General features: G+C 49.0%; 1 protein-coding gene across 1 annotated transcript in view; it reads left to right on the top strand.

The window, feature by feature from the left end:
• LOC113956954 (cat eye syndrome critical region protein 2) overlaps nucleotides 1-12,368 on the top strand; it is a 97,182-nt gene that overhangs the window by 66,406 nt on the left and 18,408 nt on the right. The window contains 6 exon segments of the mRNA XM_027664043.1: nucleotides 3,944-4,127; nucleotides 4,885-5,024; nucleotides 5,528-5,632; nucleotides 6,244-6,293; nucleotides 8,623-8,792; nucleotides 9,523-9,600. Of these exon segments, the coding sequence (XP_027519844.1) occupies nucleotides 4,969-5,024; nucleotides 5,528-5,632; nucleotides 6,244-6,293; nucleotides 8,623-8,792; nucleotides 9,523-9,600 (459 nt within the window). The 5' untranslated portion in view covers nucleotides 3,944-4,127; nucleotides 4,885-4,968.

Genomic DNA, 12,368 nt, shown 5'->3' with positions numbered 1-12,368 from the left:
GACGTATCACACAGATATGCAGGTGCTATTCCAGCACTGCCCCACTACAGCTATCCAAATTGCTTTGCACATCGGGGGGCAACTGCAAAGTAAGAGATGTTTTGACAAGTGAGGGAAATTTTGTCACAGTTTTCTGGAATGCTAATGGTGCTAGTGAAGTTGGGATGGAAGAAAGGGGTTGGAAGGATGAAGTTTTACAGTTGCAGAGTACTCTGAGGTACCTTTTCTAATCTCACTTGATTTCTGTAATACTTTTCCTTGGTTTAATGAGCTGTATGGAAGATGGTTATGCTGTACGTGAGGAAGTGGTTGACATGTGGTGACAGTCGTGCCTGTGGTTTCACACTTTTTTGTAAATTGTTTCTAGAACTCCCAATTTACTTTCAGAAGAGAGTTGGTTTTCCTTTGGATATGTGCCCCGAGACAGAGTATGTCCATGTACCAGTTCAGCCTCCTTGGGAGTGCTTCAATTTGTAGAGGAAGGACATTGCTAACCTAACATTGCCTCCATTAGTTGAGTGTTTTTACAAGTCTCAGTAATGCTGAGAACCTCTGGAGAAGAGAAACATCTGTCTCAGTTGTCTCCCTCCTGCCTTTTTCCCACCTAAAAAAGGGTTTTCAGAGGTTCTCAGTTGCAGCAGAAACTCTGTAGGACTTAGCATACCTGCAAGTGTATTACTGTCCTATTAGTGAACTTGAAAAAAAAGGTATTTAACAGACTGTATCCAGGTCATTCCATTCCTGGACCCTGTCTCTCTGGTTCTTGGTTTTGAATTTTAATTCTGAATAGTTAGCACTGAGCATTTCTGCTCAGAAAACCCAAGGGCAGGGTTGTCACAGATTGCTCTGCTTCCTGCAGATTTTCTTCTCCAAATCCCTTTTCAAAGGGAAGTGTAATAGAGACAGGGTGAGTGAAACTAACTGAAGGTGTGGCAGACAGGCTGAAGACGAGCACCCTACATTTGTCTGGAGAAAAGAGGTCAATTCCCATTAAGAGGGAAAATATAAATTGGGCAAGATTGAGAGTGATTGGGAATGCCTTGAGACATCTGTTTCCCATCTCTGGTTCTCATTTCTATCCTTATTCAAAGCGACAAATGCACAGTAGCTGTCTTTGAAAATTGATGGGGGTAGGAACTCAGAAGTACTCTTAAGAACAGAGCTTGTAATGCATTGAACGCTGGGCGGATGGTGGAAATTTCTAGTGTTAGCCACTTATGTGAAAGTCAAACTCAAACCAAATTGGTTAAGTCAACAGAGCCAGTCCCCAGGAGGAAAGAGAGCTACATAGGCAAAGATTTCAGATGATCTTCTGGAATTGAGGGGCTTCCTGGATCGGTTTTCTTTGAGAGCAGCCAAAATGATAGAGCAAGATGAGTGAACTCATGCAAGCAGCAAAAGTATCTGTCTGATCCCGTTTTTTCCATGCCTTTCTCCCTTTTTTCTAGGTAGAAAAAAAAATTTAGCCAGAAAAAAATAGGAGCAGATAAAACCCTGTTACTTTTGTTGCTTCTTCCTGGCCAATCCTTGTCACTCACTAGTCATTCAGGATCCTAGGGAAACTTTTTTCAGGCAATTTTATTGGAAATAGCCAGAACCTCTGTATCAGACTTGATGAAATTATCTTCTGCCTTGAGCTCTGACAGAGTGGAAGAACTGAACTTGGGGGGCTGAAACTCGAATGTTCTCTGGGAGCTTACAGTCATTTCCCTTTTGCAACAGACTAAGCTTTCCTGCTTTCCTGCTTCCAGGAAAAGATATTCTCATCACTCTATTCTGAAAGCTAGACTGTCTTTTTCTTTCTTTTTTTTTTTTTTTAATCTAATGGCTTTGGTAAATATCTAACATTCAAGATGTGTGATCAAATAGCACTCTTAAAAAGTCTATAAAGGGAATCTATTATTGCACTCTTTGCCAAGTTGAAGTCCTTGCTGGAAGTTGGGTCTTGAGTTAAATGAGGAAGACACTGGGGATGCACAGCTGCTCCAGGTAGGTGTATGCTGCATTGAATATTTCACTTGACAAAAGGATATTTGCTGTCATTTTTACCCTAAAATTACTACTTGAAGCAGCACATACATAATTTCATAAAATGTCAGTTGTCAGTTCTCCCTTTTTGACTGAACTTTGTCAGCATAGGGGGCTGTTTCAAGTTGCATTTGTGTGACTGCTGATATTAGTGGGAGTGAAACAACCAGAGGGCTGGTGACAGTCATCGGGTGAGAGGACGTATCCCTGGGAGGTCAGCTTGCATTTGACGTCAGAAGGAAGCAGACTGGTGAGGAGTGATCTGCAGGGTGGTAGCACCAACTTCTCTCTACTCAAGGAGGAAGGGAAACGCTGCCAGGTGGACATGGCTTGAGGCATCTGTTCCTTCGTTCTTGCAGTCACTGTCCAGTCATGCTCCTTGCAGAGAAGTCCAGTCTTTACCAAATGTGTGAAGACCTCTGTCTAATAGCTAACTTCTTGTTGACTTTTAACCATCTTTCTTCAGTTGGATCACACTCCTCTATCTCTTTGTTTAAAAATAATAGCTTTTGTGGAAGTTAGCGATTTCTCAGGGAAATGCAATTCTGTGGTGCTGGCGCGATTCCATTAATCATATAGAGTAATCTGCTTGTGCCAAAAACCTATCAAGTTGAGCTGCCTTTTTGAGAGCTGGTGGGAATGTGTACCCAGTGGTGTTCTTGCTGGCATATGGACTTCCCGTGTGTGCAAGAATGGCTGGGGCATGGGGGGGGTCCCCCTTTGCTGTGCTCAGGGTACAGCAACTTGAGCAGGCTGAGTGAGCCTGGCAAGTCTCAGGACTCAAAGTGATATGGACAGATCTTCAGAAAGTTTTATATTTAGGGACACATGGACTCACCAGCCCTTTTTCATTCCCTACCCTGAAATTTTCAGCATTCAGAATAAAGGCTTATGTCTCATTAAAATACGGACAGGAGTTCCTTTAGCCTTAAGCTCCATCAACAGTCAGATAGGGACATTTACCCTCAATGACAGACAAGGGTAAGAAATGTCTGCTTCCTTGAGTTATATGATGAACTGCTGGGAATGAAAGTGGGACTTCATGTGGCCCAGCTAGAAGATGAGAGAGATCGGTTTAGTAGCAATGTTTATGAAGAGCTTGAATGTTCAGCTTGATCATCTGGGAGACTACAGAGGACAGAGCCCTCTGGGTGGAGCCCTGTTTGGGACGTACACTCATGCTGGGGATGAGCCTCGTTGTGTGTCAGGGTCCAAGCCATGTGTGTTAACTGGGCTGTGCTGATGTCCTGCCAGAGGCACTGATGGAGGGAGGAACAGGCAGAAAGTGGCAGCACCTTTGGGGATAGAGGGAGAGACGAGTATGGGCCACAACAGGAGTATGGGAAGCATAAATCAGCAAAGTGGGGAGGAGGTGATGAGCTATGGAAAGTTTCAGGGCACTGAACTTAGGCGTGGAAAACTACTTTAGAGGCAGAGGGAGTGGAGCAGGGCTTGGCAATGACAGATGTGAGGGGCAAATGAAAAGCTGAAGAAGAAGGTTTAGGCATCAAATGGGGAGAGGTGCAAGGGGATCAGACCAATAACCTTTGTTGCATCCTATTTTAGCAAAGGGTGGATGTTGGTGCTAGAACAAGGCACTGCCCATTAGGATAGAAAGGGGATGAGGCCAAGTTGCCGTAATGTTTAGCTCGTTCTTTCAGCTTAGAAGGAAATAACAGTAATGCAGAGCCCTACAAGCTGTCTGCGTATAGTGTGAAATCCCATGGTGTTGCAGTGAGGTTCCTGTGTTTTGGGAATATGGGTTACAGAGCTGTACCCAGCCATAGCTGTCGTGAGGCACCATTTTCCTTCAGGTGATGTCTCTGTGTTATGTTTGTTCAAGTTGCTTGGTGCACCAGGTGTTTCTGGCATGGCAAACTACAGTAAGTGTGTGGGACTTTTTTCCCTTGGTTAGATCCCAGACGTTTCACAGCTACCTGGAGGACATCATCAACTACCGCTGGGAGCTGGAGGAGGGGAAACCCAACCCCTTGCGGGAGTCCACCTTCCAGGAGCTGCCCCTGCGCACCCGGGTGGAGATCCTGCACCGCCTCTGCGACTACCGCCTCGATGCAGACGATGTCTTCGACCTCCTCAAGGTGCTTTGGGCAGCAGGGATGGGGGAAGCAGGAAACAGTGTGGCTGTAGGAGCTGGGCCAGACCCATGACTTTTACTGGGAAGAGAGGAGTAGATGCTTTTCAATGTATTTTAAACCAGGTAACCAGGTGGCGACACAGTGGATTGGCGGTTCTCCATCTCCTCCTCTGCCTTGCAGAGGACCCAAGGCGAGTGCCCAAGGCTTGGGCCCTTGTCCTCTGCGGATGTATTCATAACATGAGAGTTGCCAAGCAAATTGGCTTCATTGGCTACTCTTCCTGAGAAGAGTGAATTTGGAGATGCTCCAATGGCAGGGCTGTGAGAGCTGAGACTGCCTTGCTGAGGGATGGTGTGAGATGAAAGGATGGGGCTGAAGTATACTGGGGGAGCTGGGGGAGGGTAGAGGCAGGGGGGGGGGGGAGGGAGCTTCTCAGGGCTGTGCGTGACTGTCGCCAGCACTAATTAGACCTTCCCTGTCAGGAGCACCAGAGATGAAATGTTAAAACGAGAGAGGCCATTCAAATTAGAGATGCCAATCTAAATCCCTCCCTGGACAGAGAGCGAACAGTCGCCTTCCCCCTGGAGTAACATTTTCCCAGCTCGGCCGGGAGGAGCAGCTGTACTGCTGCTGTGGCGTGGTGGGAGGGAAGGAGGGAGGGAGGGAGGTGTTTGCGGAGGGGTGTCATCATGTTTTGTGTGACAATTGTGGCCGCTTTTCAACTTGTCACCGTCTGGCGGGGGGCTCCCGGTGGGCGCAGGGCCTGGACGCCGACAGCCTCCGCGTGGAGCCGCTGGGCGAGGACAGCAGCGGGGCCCTGTACTGGTACTTCTATGGCACACGGATGTACAAGGAGGACCCGGTGCAGGGGAAAACCAACGGAGAGCTGGCTCCAGACAGGTAACAACCCACACACATCCCCCCCCCCCCCCCCCCCTCGGGGGGGAGGGGGCGAGGGGGGCACAGCCAGCCCAGCTGGAGGGGGCTCCGCCTGACTGCTGTTGTGCCGGGGTGGGGGGGCCTGGGAGAGGCCGGGGCAGTGTGGGGCGAGACTGGAGTTGCCAAGCAGACAGCGGAGCTGCCCTGCGCCGCGCATTGTGTCGGAGCCAGCCTGCAGCCTTTGTGGCACCAGGAGAGCCTGCTGTGGGAACGATGCTGCCTGCCCCACTGCATTCCTGCCTGTCTGCCCCGCACCGTACCGTGCCGTGCCGGCGGCTCCCAGAGCAGGCTCCCAGCCAGTGGGAATCCCTCCTCTCCCCTCCCCATCTTGTTGCTGCTCTGATTTAATCCCTCCTTTGGTTGGGTTCCTAGCAGCTGTTCCAATTTCTGTGCCCTTCTCCCATCCTGCCAGCCTCAGTTCCCTTGCTCAGCACATATTTCATGGTGGTTTTGCCATTTTTCAGGGGATGTGGGGGGCAGACAAACACCCCAAATGTTCCTGGGAAAACAGGCAAGAGACGAGGGCGACCTCCAAAGCGGAAAAAACTACTGGAGGAAAATTTGCTGAGGTATGGAAGGGTTCTTCCTGCAACAGACTTAAAATACATATGTTCCCAGAGGAAAGTATAATGTAGTTCTGGGGTTCCCCCAATAAGTATGTATATACCATGCAGCCACAATTTCAATGCATATCTGAAGCAAAACAAGCTCAGACTTGGTGGATGCTTTGATCACTCTCCAAAGCAAATTCTGACTGAGCTGGAAGTTCGGTGAAACAGTGGGCATCACTCTTCCAACCACCTCACTTCAAATGCAGTTCCAGTGTGCAGTGTTAGAGGATTTGCTCCTGATAAGAACACTTTCACTGTGTAGCACTTGAAGCCAAAAATCCCAGCCACTTGAGTCAGTATAGATTTCGGGATGCTTACACAAGAACTGAAATACTGTACTTGCCTAACTTCAGCCTGCACCCTTCACTTTTAAAAACTTTATGAAGCTATGATAAATATATATGTGAAAATATATATCAAACGTGTGTTCTGCAGGGTGTTTTTTTCATGGTTTTGCTGTGCATTGAATAGTTTCTGTGTCCCCCATTCTTCTTAGAAGCAGCTGCATTTCACATGATGTGAAGTAATGTATTTATTGTATCACTTCTTCTCTTTCTTTTTTTTGGTAGAGAGAAGGCAGAAGAGAACTTGCTAATCCATGAGACTCAGATAAGAAATGGTAAAGAGATTTTGCGGCATCAGGGTTGATACTATCGGCTAACATAGTTCTTAAATTGTCAAAGCTCAGAGAGATGTCTGTAACAACCCAGCCTTTCTCAGGAAAGAGAGAGTCTTTCTGCTGGTGGTTGGGGCCAAGTTGGGAAGGAGGGATTTGCAAGGATTACAGGCTGCCTTGCAGCTGGGAGCCTGGGCACATGTAGGCTTCCTATCTTATCATGGATGATTTTGGAAGGAAGAAACCTAACCTACTGGGATACACTAGACCTTGAGGGCTCACCTACAAAAATGGGTTGTGAATGGTCCTCCCTCTTCCAGGCATGAGGTAAACATGTGGCCCTGTTGGTAGCTGGTGTGTTTTTTAGGGCTGGGAAGAGAGTGTGGTCAGTGATGCCAAGACAGAGAAGGAAAAACCTTTCTGATCCTCCTCACTTCTCCTTCCTGGTAGCCATTCAGTGGCTGAGCACAGTAAATGACATCTTGGGGGTACCTACCTAAGGGTTAACAAGGCAAGCAGAAAGAATCAGTTGGCAACACGATGTGAATGTGAGTTCAAGGGAGCTGGGACTCATTTGTCATACATGTGTATCCACTGGCTTCCACAAAACCCAGGGACTCGGCCTGCCTGTTCCCTCACAATAAAAGGCAAGGGTGGCATTGTCTTTCCCATGCCTCCTTCCCTTTGCCCTTTGTCTTCTGATTTCCTGGTGGCTGCTCCAGAGCTGGGCGGCAGAGCCAGAGCGGTGCGCGTGAGGCGCTGGGGGTTTTATCAGATCATTGTCTTCCAGCAAATTGTGTCACTTCAGCTGCAGAGTAATCTTCTGGTGGCACAAAGCAGTGCCTTAGTCCTGTTTGCTATTGAAATGAGTTCTCTGTAGGCAGCTGGCAAGGGAATAGGAAACAAGGGTACAGGGTTTGGGGGCAGCATGCAGGTAAGCTCCCCCCTGCAGGTGGGCAGATGGCTGGTCCTTTGCCATCTCCGTTACTAGTCCCCAGAGCATTCACTTGAGCTGAAGCTGAGGGTGGGCTCAAGTCCAGGCTGGCCTTTGACCCAGAGCATGTGCTCACTCTGTGCCACTGCCATGGCACCCAGGCTTCTGACAGAGGGCAGGTGGCTGGGGGGAGGCTGCAGCTTCCCGATCTTCCTAGGGCAACTTGACAGCTTGCATGCCAGAGGCACTTGCAGCTTAGATCCATAAAGGGCCCAGAATCAGGTTCAGAGAGAAAGCGGCTCTGGTTTTTTATCTCTATATATTTTTCGTTGTTAATTTGCTTGAAAATGTGATGAGAAGGTGCATGACATCTGCCAGTGGCAGTGGTGGCCATTGCTTTCTTTCCAGGAGCCAGTGGTTAGCTCTAGAAAAGTCTAGAGAACTCCCCAGCCTGAAGGTGTTTGATTCAAGACTCACCCCCCCCTTCTCCCAAGTGAAAAAAAAAGGGCCACAACCTTTTTTGCTTAGAGAGCATCCTGGGGCAAAAGCGTACAAGTTGCAACCCATGAGGCTTCCCTGCTCTGTGTAAACATTTGCGGAGCAGGAACCACATTCCCCCTCTCCAGGTGGGTGTTCCAACCACCATGAAAGAGAGCCCTTCCTTCACAATTAGTATTCAAATGTTTCACACAAGGTGGAACAGCTCAGAGTGTCTTGGTAGTTGGGACACGCTCAGAGCGGTGGGTGATCTGCTTCTATCCCACTCTGGATCAAGCAAGGATGGGATGTGAACTTTTGGAACTTCCCCCCTCATCTGGCAGCCTGATGAACCCTGTCCTTCGCTTCCTCTTCTGTTCTTTCAAGTGCCTGCGAACAAAATGTTTCATTTGGGGAAAACGGGGGGATTTTTTCACTGCAGAAAAGGTTTGCAGTGCTTAAAAAAAAAAAAAGGGCTTATTTCAAATTACAGTATTTTTTGATGGTTTTATTCTGCTACCAGACTAAATCAGGTATTTGTATTTCCCCATGTCCTGCTCTGGCTGACAGCCTCCATTACAAGAAGCAAATTAAATCCTTTTCTCTGGTCCATCATAACTGGAATGTAGCCTTGCTACAGGGATGTCATACTACCTGTGTATTGCCATTTCCCATCATTATTTCTTCAACTGTGTGTTTCCTCTGAGTCTTGGCATCACTTTCAGTGTCACTAAGGGAGGTAGCAGTGCTTCTGGTGGATGAGGAGAGCTTTGGGTCTATAGCAAAGAGCACATTTTTCGTAACAGTGGCCATTAACAGTGTCTTTTGCTCTTCCTGAGCCCTAAGGAGAGAAGAGAAGGGATCAAGAAGAGCTGTTAGTCATAACTGCTGTGGAGATAACATCCTTTCATGTTTTTGAAGGGTCCCAAGGGCCTGGCCGTGGAACATGGTGGCTGCTGTGCCAGACGGAAGAGGAGTGGAGGCAGGTCACAGAGAGCTTCAGAGAGAGGACTTCCCTTAGAGAGCGGCAGCTCTACAAACTCTTGAGTGAAGACTTCCTGCCGGAGATCTGCAACATGATTGCACAGAAGGTGAGGAGACATGACATCCTGTTTACCTCTCTTTGACCGCTTCCAAGAGCATGGACGTTTGCTGAGTGAAGTTGCTGAATCCAAGCAGCCCGTCACCCCACCTCCAGCCTCCAAGTGTCATGGATGTGGGGGCTGTTCAGCTGGGGGGGGGGGAAAGGCTCTCCCCCATGCTGTGGCAGGGCTAGAGTTGATGCTCGAGGATCTGGTTCATGGTTGCACGGCGGCGTTGGTAGGAAGGCTGAAGGGGTTACTGTCTTCAGCCATGTTCTGTGTCCCTTTTCTCCTAGCAGGGAATTCTCTGTGCTTTTGAACTGCTGCGATTTACAGCCTAGCTTTTCTATGCAAACTGCCTGTGATTCCACTTTTACTGCCCTTTCTCAACTGGCTCTGCTGGAGGGGCACTGGCTGCTTTAGCTGTTCTAGCTAAGTCTGCTTGAGCTGGTTATGTCAGAGCCCTGAAACTCCGAAGGGTATTGTCCGTCAACTGAATGTTTTCAGGTGGGACAGATTTGGAAAGGGATCCTTCGGCTAGATGGCTTTGTAAAATGGGCTCTGCAGCCAGCGTGATGTTCTTGGATTGAGTTCAGTTTGCTTGTTTGCTACCCTTGTAAAGCTAATAGGGATTTCATGGTCACTTCTAGCCCCCAGAGTTTCTCCTGCCAGTGTCACCGATGTGCCCTAATTTCCTCCACTCTCTTTTTCCTTCCCTCAATTCTCAACCCTGTTTCAGGAGAAGCGTCTGCAGCGGACAGAGTTTTCTCCCAGGTGGATGTCTGACCATCAGCCCATCAAACCAATCAAGCAGGAGGTGAGGGGGGGTGCGAGGGGGAGGACGACAGAGGGAGGCGAGAGCAGATGCCTCCTGGGGGAAAAAATAAACCGCAGCATCGCTATTCAGTGGGAAGGAGTAGCTTGAAAGTGCTTGTGCTGAAAGAGAGATGGGTGGTAATGCCCGTCAAAGGCAGGCTGACACTCGGGGTTTCTATGGCGAGCAGGGAGGTGCTGCCCTCTGGATCGCAGAGGTAACCGGCCTCGCTGCAGACTCCGGTGCAGCTGCATATGGAAATCTGCGCTCAGTCTGGGGAATTCCACTTCAATGAGAGTGCTGGCACATTCGAGGCAGTTCAAAGAAAAGTTGAAGAAGGATGAGAGGGCTAGAAGAACCGGCTTACAAAGGGAAATGACAGAAATTCAGCCAAGGGGAAAACGTGAGGCTGCAAACACATGAGGATGTAGATAGTGCTGAGGGAGAGAAGAATGACTGATGCAGCATGCGGAGCTGAGCTAGGAGGGGGTCAGCTGGAAATGGAAGTCACAATGTAGGCAGCTTAAAGGAATGCTTATCAAACTGCAGCTATGTTGGCTGAAATGGTTCTTTCCATGCCTCTTCACCCTCATCTCCTCCACCCCATCAGTGTAACAGCACTGCTGCTGCTGCTCCTTGCGGGTCTGTGCAGTGAACCAGACTCAGGAAAATGACTGGAGTTAAATATAACCTTTTTCTTTGGTCGGGGTTATTTTTAACATAGATCAGTTTTCTGATCCAGTTCACCACACAGCCCCTAACAGTCACGCCGGCACAGCCAGGCATGTGGTGCCATGGAGATGGGGGGTCTTTGAACTGGCAACTGCTGCCCAAAGCAATCAGTCAGACAACTCGGGATTAGCTCTGGAGGAAAAGATTGTCTTGATTCTATCAGGTTGTGGCATAATCTCTCACTGCAGATGTAATCAAAATGTAGTTACCTGATGTTTTGTCAGAGCCTGGGAAATAAAGCTGCAGGGAATATTCCACAAGAACCAGAGTCAGAGGTTCCCTCAAAACAAAGGAGAAAGTAGTTCCCTGCAATAAATATACTTACTTGGAACAGATAAATAAAAGGAAGGAAGAACCTCTCATCATGCTGCAGATAAAAGCCTGCCGAGAGGAAAATAAGACCCCAGTGATGGTCAGTTTGGGGCCAGAATTGCTCTCTGCAAAGCCCACCGTGCAGGAAGCACAGGGACACGTGTTTGTTCACAGGCAGCAGAAATCCCAGAGGAGGAGGGGAGTGGGAAACACATGGAGCCTGAATGATGCTAATCAGTACCGCAGGTGCTCCAGGTCTGCTGTGGCAGAGGGCTGTTAATTGCTGCCTGTGGGCCAGTGAAATGTTTCCAGAGAGCGGGGGGCCCTCCTGGCTCCTGGGGCACAGGGAGCCAGCCAGTGTGAGGGTGGTGATGCTCACAGCGCTCCCCAGCAGGATGTGGCAGTCATCCCTGCCACGGGGGAGCCAGGGAAGGTGCGAGCATGTCTAGTATCTTGTTTGTCAAGTGAGGGTGGGCAGCAGGCGAGCCTGGAGGAGAAAACCTTGGCCGAGTGCAGGTGACCCCTTCCTCCTGGCAGCTGCTTCAGTCCAAGATGTAACTGCTTGTTGGGCTCCTGATCCTGCAGGGGATTTCTCAACAGGTGGTTCAGATTAGCTCCTCATTAAGAGCCGCCTGAGCAGCACCCTCATTAGGATCACGCTGAGGAAACCTGAGCAGGAAAGGTTTGGCAGATGAGAGGCCAGGGTGTCCAGGGCACCCGCGCCTCCTGGCCTTCTGCCCCTGAAGTCTGATACCAACTGCGTGGAGAGCAAAGCAAACGGCAGGAGTTTGTGCAGGAGTTTGGCCCTTTCAAGTCTCGCAGGGCCAGGGGAAGGCAGCGATGTTGTGTCCTGGAGTGCTCTCTACCGGAGGGAAGGAGGCGGTGATGCTGTGGTTTTTATCCTCTAAGTGAGGAGGAAGCTGGAGAAACGTCCTTTTGCCACCTGTGTGGTCAGGAAGGAAGTTTAACTTGAGTTTGGTTCTTGTTTTTATCATTCCAATAGGCGTCGGCTTCCACCACATCTCATAGGAGTTTACTGGTTTGTGGTCGCGTATTTTTTTAACCCTGAGTTGAGCACGCTCATTCCCAGTGGGCTTAAGGGGGACACCAGGCAGAGGGTCCCTCTGAAAATCAGGTTGTTTCTGTGTCTGAAGTGTCTCAAAGAGCCAGCATTGCTGCTGCCCTGCAAGTGCTGCAGGGAGCAGGTGCCTTTGTGGGTGTCTGCTGCAGCCCTTGGGGCTCACTACACTGCGTCTGTGGTTTCTGCTTTTCCCTTTTCTTCTTCTGCTTCCTACATCTAGTAGGATGACACCCTTCCTTTGCTTAAAATTGTCCCCTTGCTTTGTCAATGCCATATTTGTGGGGTGTTGACCTGGAACATGCTATGGAGTCGATACCATTACAGTGTAGGGTGCTGAATGCACCCTGCAGGCTTGGAAAAGTTCTGGTGGTGAGCACTGCAGCTTGGATGTTGTGTTTGTGTTTCCATAGGACATGAATGGTGAAAGTGGTATGAATCCAGGGAAAGGGAAGGTCTCACCTGTGTACCAACAATCAGAGAAGTTGGTGTGTCATGCCAGGCTGGCTTAGATCTACTGGTTGGAGAGTTTAAAGGCTGATGGTCACATCATCAATAAAATATCTTAGTGTACCAACTTCTGATAGCTGGTTTCTGCTCACCTCTTCTAATTGCTGCAGAGTCTGACTTTTTTGGTTCTTACTGCTAT

The sequence above is a fragment of the Corapipo altera genome, unplaced genomic scaffold, assembly GCF_003945725.1.
Source record: "Corapipo altera isolate COAL_440 unplaced genomic scaffold, ASM394572v1 1, whole genome shotgun sequence".
NCBI lineage: Eukaryota > Metazoa > Chordata > Aves > Passeriformes > Pipridae > Corapipo > Corapipo altera.
The sequence above is the reverse complement of the archived record's forward strand: the minus strand, read 5'-3'. Positions and strand labels throughout refer to the sequence as shown.